General features: G+C 39.5%; 1 protein-coding gene across 13 annotated transcripts in view; it reads right to left on the bottom strand.

Moving 5' to 3' along the window:
• Positions 1 to 24,769, bottom strand: part of LOC117605073 (pleckstrin homology domain-containing family G member 5) — a 51,135-nt gene extending 26,366 nt beyond the window's left edge. For 5 of the 13 annotated variants that reach the window (XM_076688475.1, XM_076688473.1, XM_076688474.1 and 2 more), the window contains exons 1-6: positions 23,634 to 24,768; positions 21,848 to 22,371; positions 21,187 to 21,593; positions 18,607 to 18,694; positions 18,384 to 18,465; positions 15,798 to 15,903 (exon numbers count right to left, since the gene is read on the bottom strand). In XM_076688475.1, coding sequence (XP_076544590.1) covers positions 15,798 to 15,903; positions 18,384 to 18,465; positions 18,607 to 18,694; positions 21,187 to 21,593; positions 21,848 to 21,992 — 828 coding nt within the window. In that variant the 5' untranslated portion in view covers positions 21,993 to 22,371; positions 23,634 to 24,768. Of the gene's footprint in view, positions 1 to 1,442; positions 3,555 to 11,690; positions 12,591 to 15,797; positions 15,904 to 18,383; positions 18,466 to 18,606; positions 18,695 to 21,186; positions 21,594 to 21,847; positions 22,372 to 23,633 lie in introns of those variants that run through there. The other 8 variants (XM_076688470.1, XM_076688468.1, XM_076688469.1 and 5 more) reach the window with 8 other exon arrangements.
• Between the last annotated feature and the right edge of the window lie 1,799 nt (positions 24,770 to 26,568).

Consider the following 26,568-nt stretch of genomic DNA (forward strand, 5'->3'; position numbering starts at 1 on the left):
AGGGTCAGAAAAAAATAGGAGATTGTTCTTCCATTTTCATATGAAATGAGATGCATAGATCTACACAAAGAACCTCTAGCCGCTCGGTTCGGCAGGAAATTTCTTTCTCTTAGTATTCATCGAGTTTTACAGCTTTTCAAACGGCATGATAATACGACGAAGCCAAAGAATTCCAGTGGCGGGGTATCAAAAATTCAGTCATGTACGCAAAGGACTTGATAACGTTGACAGTGACTTATAGATCGCTTCGTTTTCATCGCGTAGCCAACCGACCTATCGAACGATCCATCAGGTTTCCACTTTTCCAAACACGATAAGTCGAAAATTTTAACACCTTTCGTTTGCATCTTCTGTTAAAGATCAAGAATTGTTCATTTCTGATGTTGTATTATCGGTAATCTGTACTAATTACAGAGAAGGGATGTATTTAATTCCTCAGTCTCTATGATACTTTCATCACACGGTACTTAAAGTTTTAAATTTGTTAAGAGCGTTAGCGGATTCATGGCATTATCTTTCAGTGACATTCAAAATCCGAGGAAATGCTGAAGCGTCTTCTTTCTGTGAAACGTATAGGAGGGGAACAGTTTTGTTACCGTCACTCGTTTCGGAAAATGTTAATCCTTTCATAACCAGTGTTCCATATAACCTACTTTGCTCGTCCAATTAGGGGAAGAATAAAAATGGTATTACACTGAGATGTGTAGGCCACATGAACACCAAAAGCTTCGTTCGAGTCTTTGGTTTAGCTACTTACGACGAATTTGCAGCTGTTCGAATCACAGCTCGATCGAAAAACAGTTCCATTCGGATCACGATTTCCCGTGGCAATTATCTTTTTCTGTGATCAACTGGAAGTGGCAGACTTTTGTGCCGTTGGCATGGAACTAGGTCGCGCAGCCCGTTGGATGACTCGGTGGAAAGTTTCGAGAATCCTTAGCCTTTCGAAGGCCTATTTCGGATGGGAACACGTGTGCCAGCTGGTAACACTTTATCCGGTTAATAGCTGGCAACGTAACGAATTAATATCCAGAGGAATTATTAAATTTCGCGTTTGGCCTTATCTCGCGTGTTGCGGCCAACTCGAACGGGCACGTTTTCCTGAAAATACGCCAACGATCCCTGATAACATAGACGAATATAGACCATTCGGCTAAAGAGTTTCAGTTAATCTTTCTTCCAGTTACACTGCACGCAACGATAGCCCAACTAGACTTTCACTAATTTAGGAAACGTTCTAGGTTGTTGGACGGGAAACGTGTAATTTTCTTGAAACCCCGGAAAGTTGGAAACTCCTGCTGCCATGTTTTTACAAGCAACGCTGTTAGTCAAATGGAAGAAGTTGTAGGAACGTAATTCCCGAGTCGTTTTAGGTTATAGGTCAACTATTTGAGCGTACAAGAAAACCATCGAAATGATAGCAACAGCTTCGAGTACCGTACCTGAACGCGGCTCATCGGTGGCGACACCACCAGGAAGATTCTCATGGTAGCCTTGAGAAAGTCATCTTGGTTGCGGTTGGTTTCTTGCAGAGCGGTCTCGGAGCTGGCGCTGCTCTGTGTGGTCTTACGGCGCACCTTGCGCCTGATGCTGCCGACTAACCTTCGCCAATCCTGTCCGGAACAGGTTGCCCCAGCACCGGACATGGCACCTCCACCGCCACCACCCCCGCCCCCGTGGCTGGGCGCATCCTGGCCCTCCGATGACTTCGACGGACTTAAGTCGCTCCGACTGGAGCGTCGACTTAGGACACCTCGGCTAGGAGTGCCAGCCGATGCGGACACCGTGCCGCTTCCTGCTCCCAATGTTGAACCAATAATCGGGCAACCATTCAAGGGGTCCGTACCCTCGGCGTTGCTGAACCCTTCGACTGGCCCGCCACCGATGGGCCCGGTTGCCCCACCACGACCGAACGAACCAATCGCGTAACGTCCGATTCCGCTGCCGATACTGAGCCTGCGTATTAACCTACGCAGGCTACCACCTTTCACCTTCTTAACCTCTTCGTTCTCTTCTACGGAACTTTCCACCCTCTGCCCTCTTTGGCTGATCAATTGCAGGGCTTCTTTGATTCTCCAGTTTATTTTGGCCAGCGACGATTGAGATAGACGGGGTGGGATCCAGGTGTTTGGTCTTTTTCAGAGACCAGTTTAGGTGCTTTAGCTGACACGAGTGCTTTCAGTTGTTTCGGTAATGGCTATCTTCTCATCGAATAAGGTCTAGAAGTTGGGCTGGAATGTTCTTCTTGGCACCGTTCCTTAGATAGGGTACTTTTATGTCTGGAAGGACCATTAGAGTTGCTCGTTCTTACCCTGCCTAAGAGGTCCCCGGACACTTTCGGTCGCGTTGAAGGGTCCTAAAGTCACTTTTCCCGTTCGTTGTTCTGGTCGGAAATGATTCTCTCAAGTGGTTATTGCCCTTCGATCAGGCCATTTGCTTTAGGTCGCATAGTCTAGGCTGTCGAAGAGGAACTAACCCTTGACCTAGGATCGTCGAAGTAGTTTCTGGGTTACCGGAGATCAGCTTAAATTTCGCTAATCGGATTTCTAATTGTTTTCTAGGACTCGGCGAAAGAGTCGTTTTACGTCAGTCGTAAAACTCTCTGTCCTCGTTAATGAACCTTGATAAATTTTCGTCGTTAACCGCGTCTCGAATGAAATCGATGCTTTAACCTGGCGAACCAAAGCTTCTCTCCACGAGAATACCTAGCTTTCTTGTGATAGTTACGGTTAACTTTGTTGACACTCCGACCACGTAGATCGTCTGGCAAGTTGATTTCACTAGAAGTCACGTTTCTGAAGTTGAACCGGACGGTTGCATTAAGTCCTTGCTACTGAATCGACTTCTCTCCTCGTGAACGCACAGAATACGTCTCGGAGATGACACCATTTGCCTAATGGCATCCGAGCAAACGTCCCGAGAATCGTCTTACTCTTTTTTCTCTTATCGATCAACAACTTGAAAGCGATACCGCGTCTAAAAGTGCGTCGTCGACGGCGTCGAGTTCGAGCGACGCCACTTTAGATCACGAAATTGAATCGGGTCGACTGAACGCCCTTAAGAAAAGTTCCCTTGATCGTTCTCGATCGATTCGTTGAAAATCTGATCGACACCATCGGTATCGTTTGGTGCACGATTGTTGTCCTCGACGAACCTGCTCTTTCTATGGAAGCTGGTGGAGCGAAACTTTGAATAACTTGGTGGCTCTTTCACAGCCGCAGTTTAAACGATGGCCGTTCGAATAGCTTTGAAACGATTCTGAAACTTTGCGACGTTTCAGCTGCTCTTAATTCGTGGCAAATCGAAGGTCCATTATTTCCATGGAACTGATTCGACTCGTGGTAGTATTGCTCTTTCTAAGTTCACTTTCAATGGAACGTCGAACAATTTACGTTTTACATAGTATATTGCTTTCTTTTTCTCTCGTTGTATATTTTTCTCAGCGTTCGTTAACTGTGCTCACGATTGGCTGGCGTAACTTTGCTTTTCTTCAGGGACGAATGGTCGGTTTTAATTTTCACGATCAACGCGTGGCAGTTTGCGTTGTCTGGCATCTGTACAATCAACGAATCGACGTGTCAGTGAGATTCGTAACGAATTTCGATCTAGGAACCGTAGATTGGAAAATCGAGTCTCAGAGATATTAAATTGGAGTATTTTTAAAAGGTTAATAAATAGCGTTGTACACGTGTCGTAGCGAGTTGTTGACCTGAAAATAAAGCTACCTTAAAGGGTGGACGCTTTCGAGAAAATCTTCTCATCCTTCTAATTATTCACGGTAACGGATCTAGTTGTATTCGCCTTGAACCTAGAATCTAGTTACTTGAAAAGCTTCTCTTTTCGCGTGTTCTTACTAGCTGCTTGAATTTTAATCCTCGCTCACTGAATTCTGGATTTATGTGTGCTCAGCTTGGAAAGTAATTAACCCCGTGTCTTATAATGACGAGTTACAGTCGACATTCGCTATTTATGGAACAGTGAAATTTTAGTTTAGATTCAAATTTAAATGTCACCGGGCTTGATTTAGGTATAAATCATCTTTGATAACAAGAGGATACAATGTATTTTATATTTTCAGAAAATTTCGAAAAATGAAAAGCAATATCCATCGATAAACGAATGAATCTCCGGAGCACCTGCGTCTCCCTGAATCAATCTTGACGAGACACTGATTTATTTGTTCGATAACCCGCGTGTCCTATTTGTCTGGTAAATGTCTTCGTTCATTTCCGAAGTTCTCGTTGGATCTCGTAATTGAAGTTTCCTGTTGAAATTTTCCGGATTCCTCCGGCGCACTAATTTATCTAGGTATCGTTAGACGAGACTCTACTTTCTACGGATCTATTTCTACGCTCTAAATTGTCGCTAACAGGTACTTTGGATGCTACATTCGTCAACATTTATTCTACACATTCTAAGATCGCCTATAGCTCGATCTATACCTAAACGCAACGTTGATCGTTTGCCAGTCTTACTATTCGTATTCCTCCTGCATCATTTGCAGATTCGAACGTGTTTGGGTGTACAAACTCCAGGCAAACGTTCTCAGAATTTTTCCCCCCGACCGAACTTCTAGGAAGTAGGCAAAAAAAATCAATTTTGCAGATGGAAGTCGGTATGGTGCAACGTGACGCAATTCTGACGAAACAACTTGCAAAACTTCAAACGATTTATATTAGATTCAGCTTCGAGTATTGTCAGAAGAAAAACACTCGAGATTTTCAGTCTTTAGAATTAAGGGCTGCTTGTTTACTTTGTTCTAGACAAGGATAGTCGACACTCCAGCACGTAGGGTTAGTGATTTTCTTGGTTCACGATGCGAAGTAAGTAGGAATATATTTCTGGTGGATTTTCTTACGTTTAACGTACTAGAGTTCCATGTACAACTAAGTTTATACGGGGGAAGGGGATCATAATGAATTCAATTAGCGTTCATCTTGGTCTTAACCTTAGCCCTGATGTTAGGCTCGGTATAACTTTCAGTCTCATAGTTCTAATCCCAGTTTCAGTCCTAGTCTTTCAATATCATCTTTAGGTTTAGTCCTAGTCCGAGTCCTAGACCTAGCGCCGTTAGGCCTATCATTAATTTTAGCCTTCGTCTTAATTACAGTTGAATATTACTTTTGGTCTTAATCATGACCACAAGTTCTCAAAGAAGATGTCGCCTTTTACCTGTTCGTTCGAAAGTGGGAGTGTAGCGAAAATGATGTAGCCTTTGCAGGCAACCTAAGGCCCTTGAAGTTTTAACTTATCGCGCGAGAAAGTTTCGAGGACGAGAGCAAAGAGGACTCTCGAGAAGACTAATTAATCGAGCGTGAGATTCGATTCGATCAAGGACTAGGACATCGTTTATGCATCGTTACGATCTCCAGCTTCAGTGACAGCCCTCTTCTAATTAGGATTTCATTAAGCGACAAAGGGTGATGATGGTATCACGATCTGGGAAGCCACTTGGGTCATGTCAGAATTTTTTTTCCGTCGATGTCAAGGACTTACGATGGGCAATCAAGCCGGAAATTCCAGTGAAATTCGCGTCGTTATCTGGCAATTAGTAATCGGGATACCCTTTACCTAGACACTTTTAGTCCTTCCCCATACGTATCGGAAAAATCGCTGATTTAACGAAAAAATTGCCCAGATCGGCTTTCACTCTTTCGCGGACATTTTAATTTCATTTCCTTTTATCTAAATGTCAATTTAATCCATTCGAAAGTTATATCGAGGTGTTCGGAAATGGTCTTTAATATCATCATTAGATTCTAAAGTAAAGAAGGAAATTCCCACGCTTCGTTCAACTATATTTGATTAAAGGAATCAGTGCCCGTGTATTTGTTCCGCTTCCGTTCCCAAGCAGATGTTTACGATCGCTTTTGTTTCCGGCATTCGTTAAGGGCTCGTTAAAATTCTGCTCCTCTACCGGTAATAAAACCATTCTATCTTTAAAACTCGCCTACTTCTCTTAAACAAACGTTTCTTCAAGTTTGAACTCGTTCCTGACCGTCTACACACCGGGGTGCACTGGTTGGCTAACTTTGTAAGTAGAATAAGTCCAAATATGCGCGGCATCCGTGGCTAGTTTCCACAGGAACTAGCAGTCCTTTGCATTCTTTTTTCTCTGAAATCCTCAGAGGACGTAATTCCACCTTCCTGCCTTATCTTCTTACAGTATCAACAGACTAATTTTCAAGGAAACTCCGACTACTTCAGTTTAAATTTAAATTATGGTTGTCAGTCTCTCTGCATAAAGTATTAGATGGTTGCATGGACGATTCTTTTTCCCTTTTCGTTCAATGTAAAAGAAAAATATCATCCCAAAGTGGAGCAACACGAAATATGCACGACATTTCATCGGCGAGATAATTCAAAGTACCAGTAGCTCTGGAATTAATAAAAAAACCTCTTTTCATGATTCTGCAGAGCATACGAATTACCACACGGCCCAATTTTGTTCATCCCTTCTCTAGTACTTCTTTCTTTTATTTCATCGAATAGCGAACGGAAGCAATTCGAAATGGAAATTCCTTTCAAAACGCGGATCGAGTGAAGGAACCTTGTCGATCGAATTCCAACCGAACGAAATTGATAAACGAGTCGTGGAAGCTGAAAATTCGAGGTTTTGAGTACGTCGAGCGGTTTGCATGCTCGTGGACCATGTCGCGACCAATTTTCTGCTCGTCTTCCACAAATATTGAAATATTCTCTGATACCGAACACATGTTCGCGTATAGTAAGTCGGCTGTATCAACAAGTTACATTGAATGTATTTCCTGCTTCAGATGTTCTTCTTTCCATTCAGAAAATCGATAATATTCATTATTGCTGTTCAATTCTGCGAATGTAGAAATATTCAATCGAATGTAAAGAAAAAAAAAAAAAAACAAATTATGTGACTTTTTTGAAGGAAATAAAAAGTGGAGCACTGATCAGTGTATCGCGTATACATCTTCAACGTACGGTCTCGAGAACCATTAAGGGATGATAGCATGACGTTGATCGATTAGGGGTCTAAGTACTTAGAAGGGTGAAAGCGAATCTCAATGTACTCTCAACATTTCCTCCTTTATCTCTTTTTTCCTTCCTTCTCGTTCAAACAGAATTTACCTGAGAAGATCATAGAGTACCATTTTGCGGTTGCTCAGAAATTATCTCAATCATGAATTCGCTGACAAAAGTTCCATTAAATTCAGAGGGCTCATATATTCCGTTAATTATTCTACCATTTTCATAGATCTAGAAAAAATTTGCCAGCTTTCAGTCTGTTTCATTTACTTTGAAACTATGGAAACATGATATTCCAGACACAGATGGTGAATGGTAATCGTTAGAAGTAGAGAAAGTAGAAAATCTTTTTGACAAAGCAGCGTTTCTCATCGAATTTCATAATTTACGCAAGTATTTGGTTGCCACGTGGTTCGAGCATCGATTATCGTCCCCATGGGGGGTGAGTCATTCCCATCGATCATCGTCTAGCGAATCTAATTCCACCACGAACGAAAGCTTCCACCCTCACGAACAAAAGATTTCTCAATTAACTTCTACCTACTAGGCAAATTCCTATCTTCCTTCTACAAAATCCTTTCCTCGTTTCTTCTAATCGCGTTCCTTCATCGGAGAACCGGGAATATTGATTTTAAAAAACCTTTCAACCATTGATCACTGGGTCACTCATGACCCAACCTCAAATTTTTAATATCGAGTTTAGACCGTGACATTTGAGTGACACTATGATATAAAAGTTTGACGTAGATTTTTGAAATAATTCATAATTACTACAGAGCGATCGATAAATCGGATTTAGTCTCGCGGAAATAAATAATCATCGCGTCCATTTGATGGCGATTTTAATAACGACTGCAATATATGTATACGTCGATTCACTATAAAACACGATTGAATAACGTCGATTTTTCTCTAAAAAAAAAAGGTACGATAGAAAATGTTACTTCTATATAATTTTAATTTTTACTAACTTACGAACTTAAGAAATTAAAGTGACATCGATTAAAATAATTAAAGTATCTGGGACGATTTAAAGAAGAGAAAATTTCGTATCGCGTCTGAGCTTTAAATTATTGAAAATGTTCGAACGTTAACAGCTGGGAGTATAGCTGTGTTCTATTAAACATTGAAACGTTGACCTAGATAATTTGTTAGAAATCACTTTATGTAATTTTTTCACGATTATTTAACATTTGTTTTGGGAAACACACCGTTGATAATCTCTGCTATTTTCGTTAAGAGAAAAACTTTTCAACCCGCAAAGTTATCCTTTTTCAAACGGGAAACCCTTTCACGTTTTTGCTTTTCTTTTCGTTTTTTTATTAACCTCGTTTCCCCCATTCCTATTATCATCTGAATATTTTAAATTTTAAAAGCCCAAACCTTCGTTAGTCAGCTTTCTTAAATATTCAACAATACAATCAACGTGGGCACTCCTTTCTGTTAAGCTTTACATTTACATTTTTTGTAACTAATTTCTCGTTTTTTGTACAGTATGAATTTTCTATCGAATTTGTTTCGGTCAACGATAAAGTACCATTTGTATTGCCACTGAAATATCAATTGGAATTCCGGCGATTCGTTGTCAAAGTATTTCAATAGAAGATACCAATATAAAATATCCAATAAAATTAAGCTTGCATCGAAATCCTCATTTACTGTCCAAAGCTGTTTATCGACACGAAATATTCGCCGTGAACTGTCCATTAAACGGGCAGTCGAATTATTTGGCAAACAGAGCTATCTCAATCGAACGAAAACAGGATCACCGGAAGGATCGTTTCACCGTGCCAATGGGGAATTATAATAACGACAAATTTTCATGAAGAGTACGCAAATGGGGTAGTTAAATTCGTGAACTTAGTTATAGGAACTTCGATCTACCATTTTTCATGGGTTCTATCAGATGAAATTGAAACTGTTATAAAAAATTATTACTACTTTAGAAAACCTAATCCAGCTTTGGGTATTAATAGTTTAACAATTGGTTTTCGATGACGTATATATATGTCCTTCATAGCTAAAGGGTTAATTTGAAAGCCCGTGGGAGAAGCCACGCTAGTCGCTGAAAGTTTGTGTCGAAAACTAACGAAATGCAGCTGTCACATGAAAATCTGACGGAATCAAATTACGATGAATCTCTGTGAATGCACAGTGAACGATGAAAACTCTGGATTCCCATAATTTCATAAAATAAAGAGGTTGTCTGAACGAAGACATACTGAATAAACGTAACAGACATACGGTGTTTCAAGGGAAAATGAAATTTTTGAAAAGATTCTAAAGACAAAAGATCGGTACTCTAGTTAATTATTAATTTAAGAAATTTCATTTCATTTGTCGTTCTTTCAATTAAAATTTAATTTTAAAAGTGATTTTTGTTTCACAAAAATATATTTCATTTGTAAGCAATTTGCGAGCAATTTCAGTTGCTGCATTGCTTTAAACAATAGCCAAGCTCTTTAAAAGGATTTCTTTTGAAGAGAATATCGATTGTCAGATATGCCATTCTCTCATTTACAGAAATGCTTTTCATTCAAGTTTTTTGTTATTTTTTTGCCATATGTTGATAATTAAATAGCGTATTCATTAACTTCGTTGCTGTAAAATTGACCCATTGTCTGAAGGTGTATAAATTTCTCTAAACGAACCCTCTAAAATCCAATTTACTTCAATTGTTAACTCATGATAATTACTAAAGTTTGTTTCTCACGTATCCATAATTAATTGTTGGGCAATGAAAATCGTTAGCTCTGCATAGTGCATTATTCGAAATTATGATAAATCTATTAATGTGGAATTTTATTGAAAAGTACTATGAGAAACCTTGGAATTTGAGCACGAGTTTTAAACAATTCTTATTTGAAAACCTCTCTGTAACCTCATCTTTTCTTATTCGCCTTTTCATCGAAGAATTTCAATCACTTCCGAATGAAATTCCTTTGGTATCAGTTATAACACTGAAATATCTAAGATTCTTTCAGAACAAAACTCAACTCGAATAAAGTTCTTTACCATTCACGGAAGTTTCTTAAATGAAAAGTTACGTTCTAGCCTTTCAACTAGTACTACAATATTTTTTCTTCTCTACAATCTAATTATTGGAATACCTATCACATTATAGTTTATAATGTTACGAAGGTGGACTATAAAGTTTTCACCTTTTCCTGTTATTTTAGTTACTAAAATTTCAATATCTAAAATACCACGATATCCTTAATTGTTTATAATTTACAGATCGGGTTGAAAAGTTTTGCTTGGTGTGCGTTATTTCCCTAACTAAAATTTCAATAACTAAAATAACCCAGAGGGAAGAGAACTTTTCAGCCCGCCCTCGCAGTGCTCCGTCAGAGTGTATTATAAAAAAAAAAAAAATGAGGATACCGTTGGAATATTACGCTTATCGATTGACAAAAATGCCGAAGGGTACGTAGAAATGAAAAGTGCAGAGAGTGGTCGAGGAGCGAGTAGGTGCAAAATTGATGGCGAACAACGTGAACAAGCAGGAACGCGTGCCAACCGATGGAAAACCGATGTTTTCGCGAAATCGAACACAGCAACGTATCGTCAGCTCGAACGGCAGTAAGCGTTTTGAACGAGAGAATAAAGTCCGTGGTCGATACTAGCCGCGTTCGATCGAACCGCTGTTTCCTGTAGCGGAAACCTGCTAATTTATGCACGAGTCGCTTCTGTCTAGTTCCTTTTAGAACACTGCTTTAACCCTCGCGACACCGAACGACACACGCGGTGCGGACACCTTTTATTTCTTCTCTGTTGTGATTTTTTAACCTTCGAGCTGGTGAAGTAATTTCACGGCTTTTCAATCTTTGGGGAATTTTAAGGAAACGACGCGCATTAACGTGTACAATTACTTCCATGAATAAGCTGACAAGTTGTCGACTCAATGCCAGTCGGGAGTTATGAATTGAATTTGAATCGGTAATAAACTGATTTGCAAGACAAACATTTGTTCAAGCGAATTCTTTGATCCTAACCAGACATTAAGATAACACCTGCTACATTACTTCTTCGTTTTTACTATAATCTAGAAACAAATAAAGATTTCCTGATATCAATGTTTCCATTGCGATTCTTTAATAAAACACCTTGTATTATTTGCTACGAAAGTTTCTGATCGTTGCAATCAAAATGCAAGCAATATTTGAAACTTTTATCGCTGAAAAGTTGGAATTCTCATGTGTATTCGCGTATAAGACGTTTCTTGCCTTACAATAGGAAATTCCTATCCTCGTAGCTGACTCATAGATATAAAAGTTTGATTTCCGAAGGTCTGGGAAGCGATCTACATTTTTCTACCTTGCAAGTCGTGTTCTATTCATTGTGATATAAAAAAGGTGGCTTCGCTAGAGATTCGAGGAGTCTGATTTCTTTTATTTAAATTCAAGATAACAGCGAGACTGTGTCACTGCTTGCGAAAGACTTATTTTGTAAGAAATGAGGTCAACGCAACGCTGAAGTTTGATAATGTAAATTTACTAAATAGCGAACCATTCATGGATTATAAAACAGCGAGTTTGAAATCGCCAAAGCGTTTCAAGATTCGATCGAAGCAGATAAATCATTCGTATTTCGCGCTTCCACACGAAAGCATCCGGTTCTAAGAGACAACAGAGACTCGATTTTCCGTACCAAGTTCCTACAAGATCGATTCAAGCAAAATGCAACGTTACCTTCGACTTTCATCGACGCTAGATCCTCTCCTTCGACATGAAATCGATCAGGTTCGATCAAAAAATTCCCGCCCAGCAGCGACAATCGGCCCTTCTCTCGAGACTTTCCGCTACTTCCGGTCCCTCTACTTCTCTACGTCATCAGTTCGATACTCCTACGCCTGCTGGAATCGTGATGCTTTGCACTTTTTCATACGTTTCCTTCTCATCTCGGGAAATCCAAGGGTTATCTCTTTGGAAAGGTCCTTTGCTCGTGACTCGATTCCGAATCAACCACCGCGATCGGTCCTCGTACGCGAGACAGACGTGGTCATTTCCGGTGACCTAATAATTCCCTTTATTTCCTTCCAATCCGATTTCAATCGTTTTAAATCAATCGAAGCTCTATTCGTTCAATTCTACCAAGAACTTGTTCTTTTACTATGCTGTTACTGTTTCTATTCGTTTAAATCAGCGATTTCTTAACAAACTTAATTTTCCATTGATTCGAAGGGGTGTTATCGCGCTAAGCCGTACAATTTTTTGACAAGATTAATTTTCTATTAATTTCTTCATCTTTTTTTTTTTTATTCAGAGGAACTTTACAAGAAGAAGGACCTCACCGGCACTAAGAATTACCACCCTGTCTCTTCTTTTCTATATTCATTCGATAGGAATTTTCTTGTAAGAGAACTTGGACAAGGTTAATAGATTCGCTGAATGATGGAATTTCGATTTGATTAAAAGCGCTACAGCCCGTTGCGGAATCGTGATCGCGTTCCGTTCGTTGGTTTGTTTGAGCGCGTTTCGCTTAGTCTCGGGGGCGAGGGCGGCGTCGATCTAACCGGGCTGAGGTCGCGCGTCCTACTAGAGGGAAAATCCGTCCTCCGTCATTTCGCACAGCGACCCAACCCCCTCCGATGCCGATTCTCATCGTACGGGGGTGGCTCGAAACTGCGCGGACACCGAAACCCACCCTCAGGCTCGCGTTCAACCGCCCTCGCACCCCCTACACCCTCCTCACCCGGTGGCTTCTTCTTGTCAACTATTCTCCTACCCTCCTGTTTGGCCGACTCGAACGAGAAACGCAGAAATTGGCTGCGTAAAGGAAGGGAGGAAGGTCGCGAAGGACGAGGCTTTTGGCACCGAGCTACCTAACGGACCTTTCTTTCTCTTCTCCTTCGTCTCTCTTTTTTTTCCAGCAGGGGTGAGAAAACGGGCTCGAGAAATATTCTGGAGCTCCTTTAATTGAAGCCTTCTTTTTTTCGCAGACGCCTCCAGCAATATTTTCTCTTTTTTCTCCGCAGGGAGAAATTTCGATAATGACGGTAGAGAATTTTTGTAGAGCACCGTGTTTCTTCTCAAAGATAGTATATTTGGTTTGTCGAGGAAACAATTTAAAGACGATTGTTAAGAATCTGAATTATTTTCGCATCAATTCGACAGAAAAGTTTCGGAAGAGCGATCAAAAGTTTCAAATACCAGAATCTTCGTTGATCTTTGTTCGAAAGGCCTAAGATACCGTATCATCAGCCGAAATCGATAATTTAATCTAACAACGTAAAGTAAACTATCTTCGGGGTCTTCTCGTGTTTCGCTCATTAAAACGTCAAGACAGACGAAACTTCTTTCCACCGGTTAATCTGTTACGCTCGAACTAACGAGTTGATCAACAAACAAGTCTTCTGAAAGTGGTTTTTACCATCTTAATTCTAAAAAGACTATGGAGGGTCGGTCTTATTGAGACCACCAGACAGATAATATGAAAAATATGATATTTTTCACTTTTTTACTTACATATTTACACTGCTTGACTCTTACGTTAATTAAATTACATTGATTAATCCTATTCAGAGACGTCGAATCGAACAACGATTCAGAGCAATCGTTCTCTCTTTGAATAGGCAACTTCGGTCATGAAAATGTGAACGATTAAAAATTTCGCTCTGAAATTGTTCGGTTCTTTGCTACACCGATACGAACATCTATTCCATCAGAACGATACATGCGATAAGTAGCACAGTACGTTGCACAGATTGAATGAAATCGGTGAAACGAGCACGAAACGGAACGGAAGAACAAGTGAAAAAGAAAACGTTGAAAGAAAAAATGAAAGAAAAGGAAATCGTGGCAACGATGTAGAAAGTTGTCAGAGATTCGCGAGAGGCGTCAGATGAAACGAAGAGCAACCTTTTGCCCTGTATTAAAGGAGAACGCCCATTAATTTCTTCATCGATCCGTGTTTCCCATTGTCCAGCCCCAACTCTCAGCCCGAAAAAAGGAAAAAGAGGGAGAAGAGAAAAAAGAAAAACATCGGGAGGTGAAATCGACGGTCGAACATCAAGCTTTCCATGCGATCGTGTTTCCTCTTCGACGAATTTAATGACCTACCGTTCCTCCTGTATTTACGAAGCGAGGAAAAATCGACGCGATTTCATCGGATTTGCAGTCGAACAGTGGACCAACAGGGGATCGACGGGTTCCAAGCGATAAATCCACGTTTCTTCAATCGGGCTGAGTTTTCAAATAAAACCTGAAGACTTTGAGAATTGTGGAAACACCTTCGGTGCTTGCGAATGAAACGGATAAGCTCTATACGATTCAATAGCAGCTAACAATTGAAGAGATCTAATATCAACGAAATGTTATTTAGAATTTTTTTTAATTTCTTTCGTTCATTTTTCCTTCGACTGTATTACAATTTACGTCGACTCTCACCACTGGTCTCCGTGGTATTGTTTCGAAAAGCCTGCGCTCGAAATAAGATTTCCAGTTGAAACATTTACGACGAAGAAATTGAATTGTGGTCTGACTGCATTTTTATATCGTTCTTTATGGTGTCTCCTTTTAATAGTCATAAGCAAAAAGTTGCAAGTAATTGCTTTTACTTAAGCATCTTTACAGTTATTACAATGTTACTTTAATTAAAGGTGTAATTAATTCTGCACGATAATAAAGAGGACAATTATTATCTTTGCTATACGACGAAATCAACAAAGTAAATACTCTCTATTCTAAAAACATTGCTGCAAAATTATGACAAGGTTGAAACAAAAGGTTATGCTTTAGATTTCATGCAGACAGGTAGGGAAAATTGTAACCCTTCAGTAAAAATTCTTTACATTTGACTCGACGCGACGTGTGAAAAGCTCAAGGGGAATCAGACTCGATGCAAGGACGTCTTTTCGTGAAAGCTCTGCCTTTCTTCCTTGAGTATGAATCGTCGACAGCCAGAACACAATTATTGTGAATAATAAGCAGCCAACGACGGTTCTGAATCGCTTAATAAAGGGATAGACGTACGAAAAGGACGTATCTTTGGCTCGTTCTCAAAGGCTGAAACGCAGCCGATGCCTCTGGCGGGCTCCTTTTTACGGCCTCGCCGCATGAAAACCACGATTGTTCACCATCAGACGTGCTTCGTCAGTCAAAAGACCCCAACAAAGCCTCAGAACGCTTTTCCCTTTTTTTTGCTTTTCGAAAAAGAGATTTTGACTTCTACTTTGTTAGGTTGTTGCATCAACTTTGACACCATTTCATTACATAAAAGTAATTACATGAAACATACTAAAACTTCATTTTATCCCTGCTCATTAAAATGATTCTGTCATTAATTATACACGAGATAACGTTGTTCCAAGACTAAATGTTCTTAAAAAGGATCCCCAGTTTAAGTACGTTATCAGAGGAACGCTGTCCATCTACGTAGTTCCAGCGTGACACTCCCTGCGATTACCTTGCTATTAATTAATGAGGACACCTGTGCGCTCGCGTTGTTTAACGAAGATGCGAAGTTAATGCACTCGTTCCGTTTCCTACTAAAATTCACTGATTATCAGCTATCTTTGTGACCTTAATTGATCTCGTAACTTCATCCGGTTACATTGCACTCTGTGTTTTTACTATTTACGATAAATTAATTTCTACTTTTATTTCAATTATTCTAATTTCCAAGTATATCAGAAAGAGTGTAAAGTACTCGACGAGTCCCGTAGAGTTGCAAAATATTCTCAGATCTATTATCAAAGTTTGAACAGGAATCCCTGCGGGTAGTGTGTCTAAACGCGTATAGACGAAACGTTGCTGGCGAAAGCGTTCAACTAATTAAACTGCTTGTTAGACACTTACCTTGTGGTGGTTCGCGGAGAATTGTCCGACATGCAGCAGAGACAAATTTCGAACACCGGCTTTCAGGCTTCTGCATTCGCTCCTGACCTGTTGCTCCCATTCACGGCTGAAACAAAAAGTTCTTTGGATAAATATAAACTCTACTAACTGCGGGGTACTTGATAAATAAAACGACAGGTAACAGGATTATGGAATATTCAGCAGCACACGTACGTTTTTCTGAGCGAAAGAAAGAGTATCACCAAGATCTTCCCTAATATACCTTAGGCTTTTGCGATTTATAAAAATTTACGATTTCGATGAAAACAGAAAGGGTCAAGGATAGAAAATGAAAGATAAAAATGATGATACGTCGAATATTTTTGTTCGTATACGTAGTTTCTATCAGCGTGCTGTTAATTAAGCATCCAAATTTTTTCCTCCTCATTTATCATGAAACCAACGTGGTCGTCGCAATTCATCATTCTAGTTGAACCTTCTCGTTTTTCGAATTATCTACGCGGATGTATTATGGACGGACGGTAGATAAATTGAAAATGAAATGGTTTTCGATATTGTCACGCGAACGCTGATGAACTTCTCGCGTTGGTGATTAATAGCTCGATCGATCGTGAATTACATGGTTCGCGATTCCAGGTGAATCTAGTAAATTGCTATGCAAGATGTGAAGAGAGAGTTTCATCCTTCCATTAGATAAACTGGAATTCATGTTGGTTAGGAACTAAAAAAGGAATATTGTGAAGGAAATAAATGGAAATGAAATCGCGGTTTCATCACGTGGATTTATCTCGTGTTAAACTCGAGACCCGAGCGCATTTGATTATTCTTAAATTTCGTAAGAGCAGAAATCTGCACATTAATTATTTTGAATTTGAATTTATACATGCATTCCCTGTAAGACGCATACGGTGTGTCACCAGCTTGAATCTTAATTAATACAACTTGAAGATTTAAACGAAGATGAAATCGTGCCAGATTTAACTTCATCTAAATAATCCCGACTAACTCAAAAACTTGTTCCATTGAAATTAAAAGGAGAACCAATTATCGCTTGATAATTAGTCTCGATCCAGAGAAAATATGCAAACGAAGAAGCTGCACGTTTCGAGTACATGCAGTCTCGTAGAAACGATCTCAAGATACTTCGTATTTAACCTTTCTCTGAGGGTTTTAATTTCGCCATGGCATAAATCTCACCGGACGAGAAGAATAAGACAAGGATTCCTTTTTTTCCTCGTTCGTCAATGCGTTAGGCATGAATTGAAAAAAAGACATCTAACGAATCGTGGGTATGTGTGTACCATATATTAGTCTGTGTTTCATAAGGACGATCTTTCGTTGATTAAAATATTTTCTCGACTCGAAAGCTTTGCTGGTGTCGAGATGAAACATTAACCACACACGTGTATCTTTCTATGAGAACTCGGCTAAGCATTATCGAGATTGGGTAGGAAGAAACGTTTCCTTCCATCCGGTTCTTCCTTCTAAATCCTTTCAGAGGAAATTAAGTGTTCGTATCCTAGGTGCATACTTTACTCGCGTCTGTATATTCAACCCTTCTTCGAATTTCTAAATTTAATTCCACGGATAACTTTTTGAGGCCAAAGAATGAAAAATGAAAAGAGTTCTACTACTCGCATGTACGTTATTGTTCGGTTCGACTTAAAAAAAAGAAAAAGGAAGGAAGAGCGGAGGAAAGGATGCTACGTTCTTCTCGTTCCTATCTGCGAAAAGAAAGAATAACCGGAATTGCTCAGGGCTAGCGCGGCCCGGGTACTTCTCGGGATTGTTAGTAACTGGGTCGAACCAATTACGTGCATGGCACGTAAACTTATGCTTTTGTAGTGCAAGGTGATTCGAAGTGGTAACGAATGACTTCATGGTTCACTGAGAACGGGGTGCGGAAAGCAATGCATCTTGAAACAAAAGTGGAAGGCATGCTTGCAATGAGTATCGGAACTGGCCACGATTTATACAAGAAGTTTCAACTTTCTAACAAGTGTTTTCCTATGCCAATCGGTAGTTTTCGCAAATGAGGAAAATTTGAATTACAGACGGTTCAAATATCGACTATCAATAATAATTATCGAATATACGATGATTCAGCTTTTTCAATTTAAATTTTCTGCATTGAAAAGTGCCGAGATTGATACCGGCTTCTATCCAAAGACGACGCGACGTATCGATCACTGGTGAAATTCTCACCAAGTTCTCCGTTTTTCGTCAGTAAAAGCATCTTTTCTTGAATGAATGGCGCTAGGTAAGACTGTATCCTTCTATATTTCACCGACGCACGTGAAGGAAGCTCGTACGTCGAAACACGAGTTACGAGAAAACCTGTCTGCACTCCCGTAAATCAAGCGGTTCGAAGATGTAATTTACCCAGTTTCTTTTAAACAAAATTAACACCAACAAGCCAAGAAAAGAACTTTAATTAACTGAAAGTTTTAGATAGCAAAGACCATCCCCCGTAGGAGTCGATCTGCTCGTAAGATCATGTGTTTTGTCGATTGAAAAGAAACGAAAATTAAAGTAACATTTAACAACTTACATTGCGAACTACATTACGAATGATACATTACTTACTGAGGTACGCTGCAATTTTCATTATTGCAAGTATGGCTCAGAACCGGAAGGCTACTAGCCTCGCAGGGTGGTTTACTCAAATCTGAAAAAAAAGATGATACGATTGTTAAATGATTTAAAAAAAAGTTCTAGTGACCCACTCGGTATATTGTACGAGTTGTACGACAGCATCTCGTCTTCAAGATTCCCAGTGTATTAGGGATGGAAACAGAAATTCAATTACCTATAGTGGAGTCATAGTGATCGCTGTGTCGTCCGTAAGGAGCGGTTCGATTCAGAAGCTCGTTCACCCGTCGCCTTGGACTTCTAGCCTGTTGGAGAATGCAATTTCTTTTACATCGAATCTTAATGCTTGAATGAACATGAAAATTAAGTCCGTTTCGAGAAAGGGTTCGAAATAAACGGTAGTCCCGTATAAGTTCGTCTTGATAAAGGATGCACCGCGGACAAGATAGAGAATCCTTGTTTCGTGCTAGAATGAAGTCGAGGAGGATTTACCGTTTGCCTGAAAATCGTTTCTACAGGGTGTTCTACATAAAAAGGGTTCCTGAGGATTAGGTGGTAAATACTGAATCGAGTAATGAATGATTAGTAAACAGGATCCTACAGTCGCAAGGTTGCTTGATTACGTCATTACACTTATACTTTTAAGTTTATAATTGCATTATACGTGTAACAAAGGATTATTCTGGTATCGTATATGCAACAGGATATTTGGGATTAATTTAAAGGGTATCAATTTAATAACATAAGCTCGATATTCTAATTACACGACGAACAGACGCATGGAATTTAAATGAAATAGCTATATTCGTGACTATCTAATGAAAATTGTCTTCATCTCTAAATCCGGAAGGGTTGATATTATTTACATAAGTTTCATTAAGAACCCTTCTCTTTTTGAAGGTCCTACATATTGATCCGTGTTTAGCAGAGATTTCTGCACCCACGTGTCTCTAGAAGAAAATCTTAAAACAAACTCAACAACAATTCATACTTTTTTACATATTTTTCATTCGGTTCAATAAATACCATCTACTTGCCAAATCTCGAACGCGGTTCTTTTCAATATCCTGTATATTGGCAAATATTTAACGAAGGTTGCCTTCTTGATCCCTATCTCTGAAATACTTAATTTCTATTTATATATTCTTCATTCAGTTCCATCCGGTAACTACTATCTACCCCGTAAATATTGAACCGTTTTTTTTTTCCAAAATCCTGTATATTGAAGAAAATTTAACAAAAATTTTTTCTTTACAGCACACTGTATTTACATTGATCCAACAACTTTTTTCTAACATGGTTCAAGCAGATATCTCTTTTGCCCTGTCGCGTCGTACTGAACTGTATACCAGCAAGGTACGGATACTTTCATCCGCTTAATGTGCTTCCTACATTACACGTGGTTGAACAAAAAATTGCAGAATGGCTGACTTCGATCGTTTCACGATTCCTCTTTATACGAGCCACGATAGGCGTTCTTCCAGTCTGAAATCCAAATATTTATGATCCCGGGCCAGCTTGCGAAGCGAGGGCAAAATTATTGATCATGTTTCCAGCAGGCGGCTAGCAGACTTAAGGTCGGTTCACATTTCACCTTGTTTTCGACTGCTGGCCTAAAAGTGTACTTATATTTAATTACGATTTGAGGCAACGAAAAAAAGCGTCGCCGTTTTATAAGACATTCGTTTCAACTGTTATTATATCACACAAGATATATGAGTTATTGGACATTAATTTATCTCCGCTATGTCTTATCGAACTTCGACTTGTCTTATCTATAGAAAATGTTATTGTTTCATCGAATGGGGTCGTCGCAATAATTTTTTCAGATTTTTACCTGCTTCTGGTAGGTATTCAATAATTTTTTAGTGGAAGCGTAAAAGAGTTTTAGAAATTAGAAATTCAATCCGAATTGCGAACTCGACGTTCATTAATTAACACAAGTATGCATTGCGCTTAATTTCCTTCACTAACGTTACGTATGTTGTTTTCTATCGTAAACAAATGTCGGATAATTAATGACTTGAAATTAAAGTGCATATTAATTAAAATTTAAATAGAAAGAACATTCGAACGAATCGATCTCATTCAGGAAAACCCTCTTGTTTCAAATACGAACGTACGAGTCGTTTAGCTTATAAATTGAAATACGAGATAAACGGGGAATTCGCAATGCGCAATAAAATTGTTTGACCATCGGAATAAAATATTTCTTTCAGCCGTTCAGCTCGCCACGTTTCCCCGTGAAAATTTATTCGACTACACAGGATGATTGATTAGAAATCGAACAGCTAAATGTTATTAGATTGGCAATTTTTTGCAAGGGTTCAAACGTTTCTATGAATAAAATAAGATACGTCTAGTTTCAAAGAGTTAAGCCGCTAATAAAAACTGTCTGAAACGTTCCAAAGAAATGTCAATTTGAATTTAGAACGGAAGTACAAAATTTCGCGTGACGTTTCTCTCCAAAACTATTAACAGATAAAAAAAATAAACAGGGTTAATACGTTTCCCTCCATTTAGATCTATTAACGTTGGTTCAATTGGATTTTATATTAAATATAAATGCAAATCCAGCTTGAAATCTCTTGAACGCTCGATTTCCATTTGAAATTCATTTAAAATCCTATTCAAATTCGATGGGAACGCTCATTACGGCCTTAATTGCCGAGGTGATCGTTACATAACTCAGTGTTGGTTAAATCGAAGGATCCCTCGGATCGATAAGATAATGATAGAAAGTCTTTTGCTGTCATCAATTAACATCCCCTTCCTTAAGAAGAAAAAAAAAACTTACAGAAGTGGTGTCGATGAGACTCTGGGTCCTTGTGACTTGAACCTTCGGGGAAAGAAATTCTTCAGACACGCTGTTCCTCGACGTGGCAACATCCGGTTCATCCAGACACTCATCCTCTGCCAAGGACACCAAACTGTTGTACCAATGAGCGCCACGCGCCCTGTATGGTTTGTTGGGTTCGTGTAATCGATTTAAATCTTTGCTAAAGCTTAGACTACGTTTAATGGGTTCCAGACCCCGGTTTATCGCCGCCGGTAACTCGGTACTGTGTCTTATCAGTACACCGAGTTTCCGACGAAACGATGATTTGCGTTCGAATTTTCCGCCACTCTTTACCGGGTTCTCCGTCACCTCTTCCGGTACATCGTCTTTGATGTTATAGCACAGTGACCCGTTCTCTGGTTCATCTGAAACAAAAAGAAATATTCGTCAGATCTAATGTTGGATGAGGAATGGACCTTCCGAAATTATGTTTGAATATGCTGATGTTTTACATATAGAAATGGAAGCCATAATATTTGAAACTCAAACATCATACACCATACAATTCCTGACAGTACAAACAGTTGATTTTTCAAGGGAAATTGAAACGACAAGACGGGAGGATAAATCGCAGGGTATAATATCCGGTAAAAATAGGTTTATTCGAGGTAAAGTTTACCCAACGTTGTACCTGATTCTTCCTTCGACTTCTTGTTCCTTACACGATCTTCCTTTACCGGCTTCACGCTGCGACTGGATGCTTTCTGGCTCCCCTTCTTTGACTTCTTCGAAGCCCTCTTCTCATCCTTCTTCAGCGTTGTCATCTTGCCAAGATTTTTAACACCAGTACACTTCCTTTTCAATAAATTGACTTAAAAAGGTACCAAGTCGTTTCTTAACTGGTCAAATCAGTCCTGTTTCCTTCCCCCAAAGGGATTCAAGGGGTTAGATTATATCTCGATTATTGTATATTAATACTCTCAATAAGCTTCAGATTACGATGAATTAATTGTCCAGGAAGATTCAGGGTTCATCCAGATCAACTTGGATCATTTCACGCGCAACCGTGATTACTCGAAACATTTATATCTCGATGATTGTAAATTGAATAGGCTCGATAGTAACACAAACTAGATTAATTGTCCAAAAAGATGCTGGGTTCGTCGAGGTCGCGCTTGACTGCTTCAGATGCAACAACGATTACTGCAAACGTTTGTATTTCGATTATTGCAAATTGATGGACTCGCATTATGACGAACAGACACCGAATGCCAATAGAACTAATTGTGCGACAATAATACGAAGCAAACTTCCATAGCGAAGGTCGTGCCAAAGTGGCCATCCCCTCTACTGCAAATTTCCAGTTCTTTCTGAACTTGCTTATTGTTCGTTAGACGGATACACAATATTAATTTCAAAATTTCCAAGCTTACTTCCCTTTTTAACAATCAGCGAGCAAACAATAGGGATTAAAAAGGAATCGTAATGAACACTGATAACGAGCTAGCAACATCGTGTTGTTAGCTTTGCGAAGTGATCTCATTAAAGCCTGCAATTAATTAAACGTCGCTACCCAGAGGCAAATTATCATCAATAAACAATAAAAGGATCAATTATATCAATCTTGCGGATAGCTATTGATTTTACTATTCAAAGCTTTGGTGAAATTAATAAACTTGATTAATAAATCATGTCGAATTAACTATCGCGCTACGTTATCGCTCACCTTCCATTCTTGAACGATAAATTTAATAATACGCTACAATTTTCTTTCTATGTTTCAAGTTTCAAAATTGAAGATATTCTTTGGCAAGTTTACAAAAGTTTCTTTATTTGTGATATTGCGATGTGTTTCCACGAAGTCACGTGGCAATAATTGTTGCAGTTAGAAACGCACTTAAACTGTATCAGTGTATTTTTTTTTCTTATCGTGTTCTTATCATTGCGACATGAATTTACCATATCGAAGTTATCATACTTGATTGTAAGTTTTTTTTTCGTGGCTAGTCGAAAATTGTCTATGGAATTTTTAGAAACGAAGATAATTTTTAATAGCATCGATATTATATCAATTGCGCAAAATAGAAAGTGGAAAGCTTGAAAATAAAATTGTGATATCCTGAATAATTGCAATTACACTCGTCCTTTTTCACTGTGCTGTGAAAAAGGTCAACGTGTTACAGCATCGACCAAAAAGTTTTATTAATAAACAGGTATTTCAGGCGTTAATTTTTCCTTTTTTTTTTTAGGAGTAAACATCGAACAAACGCGTTTCGTCATCGACAATTAACGCTATCGTAAAAGTAGGAGCGTATCGCGGTTTTATCGTGGATGAACGCGAAACGTCACGAGCAAGAACGTGTTTGCAGTTCGATAACAGTGCAAAAATGCAACAAGCTTAACTGTACTGCTCGCAAAAGTGAAACGCGAAAATGCACGAAACATGAATATTGAATTTTGCTCACTTTTTCTTTGTCCGTCCAATTTCTAACGCGAATGATTTTTGAAGACTGAGTTCGCAAAAAAGAAAAGTAAGAAACGTTTAACCTCTTTGACGATCCAAGAATGGAAAAAATAAGGAAATCATCACCGTAGGTGCAAGAGGGTCGGTGTTCTCGATTCTGGGTGCATAATTAGCACCAGGTTAGATCGATGCACCATCGTGAACCACCACGTAACACACGTTGCCACGTTCGTGTATGCGCCGATAAGGTTGCTCAAGGTGGTGCGAAGTTCAGCCGATTAGAACGGCAAAGGAATCTTAAAAGACTATCAACGATAAGCGTGTGCGAAATAATTGTCTGCCTTATCCTCTTCTATTAGTAAAAATGAATATCTCTGAAAAATTCTTATTAATAAGTGTTTGATATCAAAGCTTGTTAAATCAAAGCTATCCATTTCCTACTGCTTGAAATTTTCTTGAATTTCTCTTCTTGTATATAGAATTGACGGTGCCGTTCACCGGTGACCCCCATGACAGTCGACATATCTCTGTATGGCACGTGGCGTAACAAGAACGCGCGCTCGCCTCCGCTAGTTGTACCTATATTTTCGCCGATTACCTTGGCGATAGACGAATTCGAAAGTTCATAGCACAATAGCTTTCAAGGCGGATAGGATAATAAAAAGGTTCGGCAAACTATAATTTGTTGAAATCTCGAAACGTCAGAAACTTTTATCGATACAAGTGAAAGCGAAACGTGGCGAGCCTTTAAAATTATTCACTCTGTGTATTCACCGTGCACCATTGTATTACCATGACATATCCATCGGTACCAAATTGGCATCGATGAGCCCGCACAATGTTCTATAGTAAACGATAAGAATCATAAAACGCACGTTTATCACAATTTTCACAAAGTCTTATCGTCACGATAAGACGCAAATCGTCGTGGATCCACGATTAAACTGAAACGTAACTCGTTTTCGCGACGATCGTTTCAGTGATCGTAAGAAAAAAGGAGGCTCGTTGAAGCAACGGGATCGAGATAAGACGATTTTATATCGCGTGATTGTTGGACTGGTAGCGGCGCGTGTTCTATCGATTTCGCGCCGTCTCGGCGTGTAACGCGAGCGTGAAAATCGCAGACGCGTCTTGGTTAAGAAATTAAGAAGACAGGTGAGACGAGGTAAGCGTTTTGCCCGTGAACGTGGAGGGGATCGTGTGCGGGATAAAGACGGTCGATCATTTGATAAAACGGCGTAGGTGATCGCGAAAGAAACCGTCGATCGACCAAGGAAATGTACTATATCAGTGGTTCTCAATAGTCTAGATAGAAAATGATACTTTCCATTTGAGAAAGGAAAAAGGAAGCAATCGATCTTGAAGATATTGTAGGCGCAAAATTGCAAGTGTTAATGTTCGCGAAGAACATTGAGAGGCATTGTAAAAAAAATAGTCTTGAAACTAATGTGCCTGTAAAACAGCTATAAAAGCACATGTCATTTTTACGGATAGTAGAAAACGAACACGCTGCAATGTAGAAGTCGGGAACCGTGAAATCGTTTCTGTCGAATATAACGAGGCAAACTTTATAACCGCACGTTTTACGATGAAACAGAAAGATTGATATTTCATGAATACAACGCGTTGCATGAAAAATGGTAATTTCGTCTGAAATAATATACCTAATCTATTAAATACAGTATTGCCTAACCATGGCAATTTTTAAGGAAATATTCAACAGTCTGACTCGAAGAAGAAGAAGAAAAAGGAAAAGATCGATATGTTCATATGTTCACGGGTAAGTTGATAGATTCGCGGGTTACGAGCAGTTTCCAACTTCTTTTACGGGTATCGAAGAGCCCAGAAACCGACACCCGTGCGTATACGTTGTTACGAAGGGCAATAAAGTTCAGAGCATGGCCGGTGTCGAGGAGGACCCAGATGGTTACTCGCTCAACTTCCAAGCGCATCCTTTGGCACACGTGCGAAAATGTCGATACGAATTATCTATTTCTAGGTCGCGAAAGTAAGCAGATCGATAACGGTGCTCGCCAAGGAAGCCAACTAGCTCGCGTACGACCTTTGTCAGGACTGTGAAGCGAGAATTTCGTCGGCTCCGTGTATCCGCTTCGCGATTTCCGGCTTGCATCTGTAAAGAACAAGGCTGTTCTGTGTACGAGTTGATTCTATAAGGACGCCAAATCGGGATAGCCTACTAGGCAAGTTTCATCGTTTCCTTGACATCCTTAGCCGGTTAAGGATTCGCTCAGGTGTCCGCCAGAGAGTCCGAGCGATGCATGAGTCGACGTTCCTCCGGACTCGTCCTCGCCAATCGATAAAACGTTTAACCTAAATCTATATTACGTTTGCCAGCGCAGCCTAACTGATCCTACCGCATCTGATTCCACGATACCCTATTTCTAGGCAATCGAATTCAAGAGGACACGAGCTTTCGAGTAACCGAATTTTTCTCCAGGCCAGACTAGTTATCTTAACTTTATTAAAAATATCAATTGTTAGCCTTTTTTGATCTAACACGTCCCAAAATCTATAGACGGTCAGGGTAGATTGTGATCGAACGAAATTGGTATCGATAAGATGACTTTGTGCTCGGCTTTTTAAATGTTGTGCCGTTCGTGGTGGACGAGTATCGAAAGAGTTGGGGGTAGAAATTGGTCGCATTGTGAACAGTTGGTTGAATGCTGGCACACGAACCAACGAACCAGGGCAATTCACTGGCGGAGTCTTTATTAAGTCAACAACCTGTTCTAGAAATTCGTTGCATTTCACGGGACGAAATTAAATTTCAGTGAATAATATTCAGCGCGACTAAGAGCGTTTGGGGAACATTAATTGGCATGATGTTATTACGCCGGAAGTATTCGGTAATTTAAAACCTAATTGGCTGAGCAGTAATTGTATACGATGAACACTTACCATATATGTGCAACAAT

This window comes from Osmia lignaria, chromosome 5 (genome assembly GCF_051020975.1).
Source record: "Osmia lignaria lignaria isolate PbOS001 chromosome 5, iyOsmLign1, whole genome shotgun sequence".
In the NCBI taxonomy this organism is placed as follows: domain Eukaryota; kingdom Metazoa; phylum Arthropoda; class Insecta; order Hymenoptera; family Megachilidae; genus Osmia; species Osmia lignaria.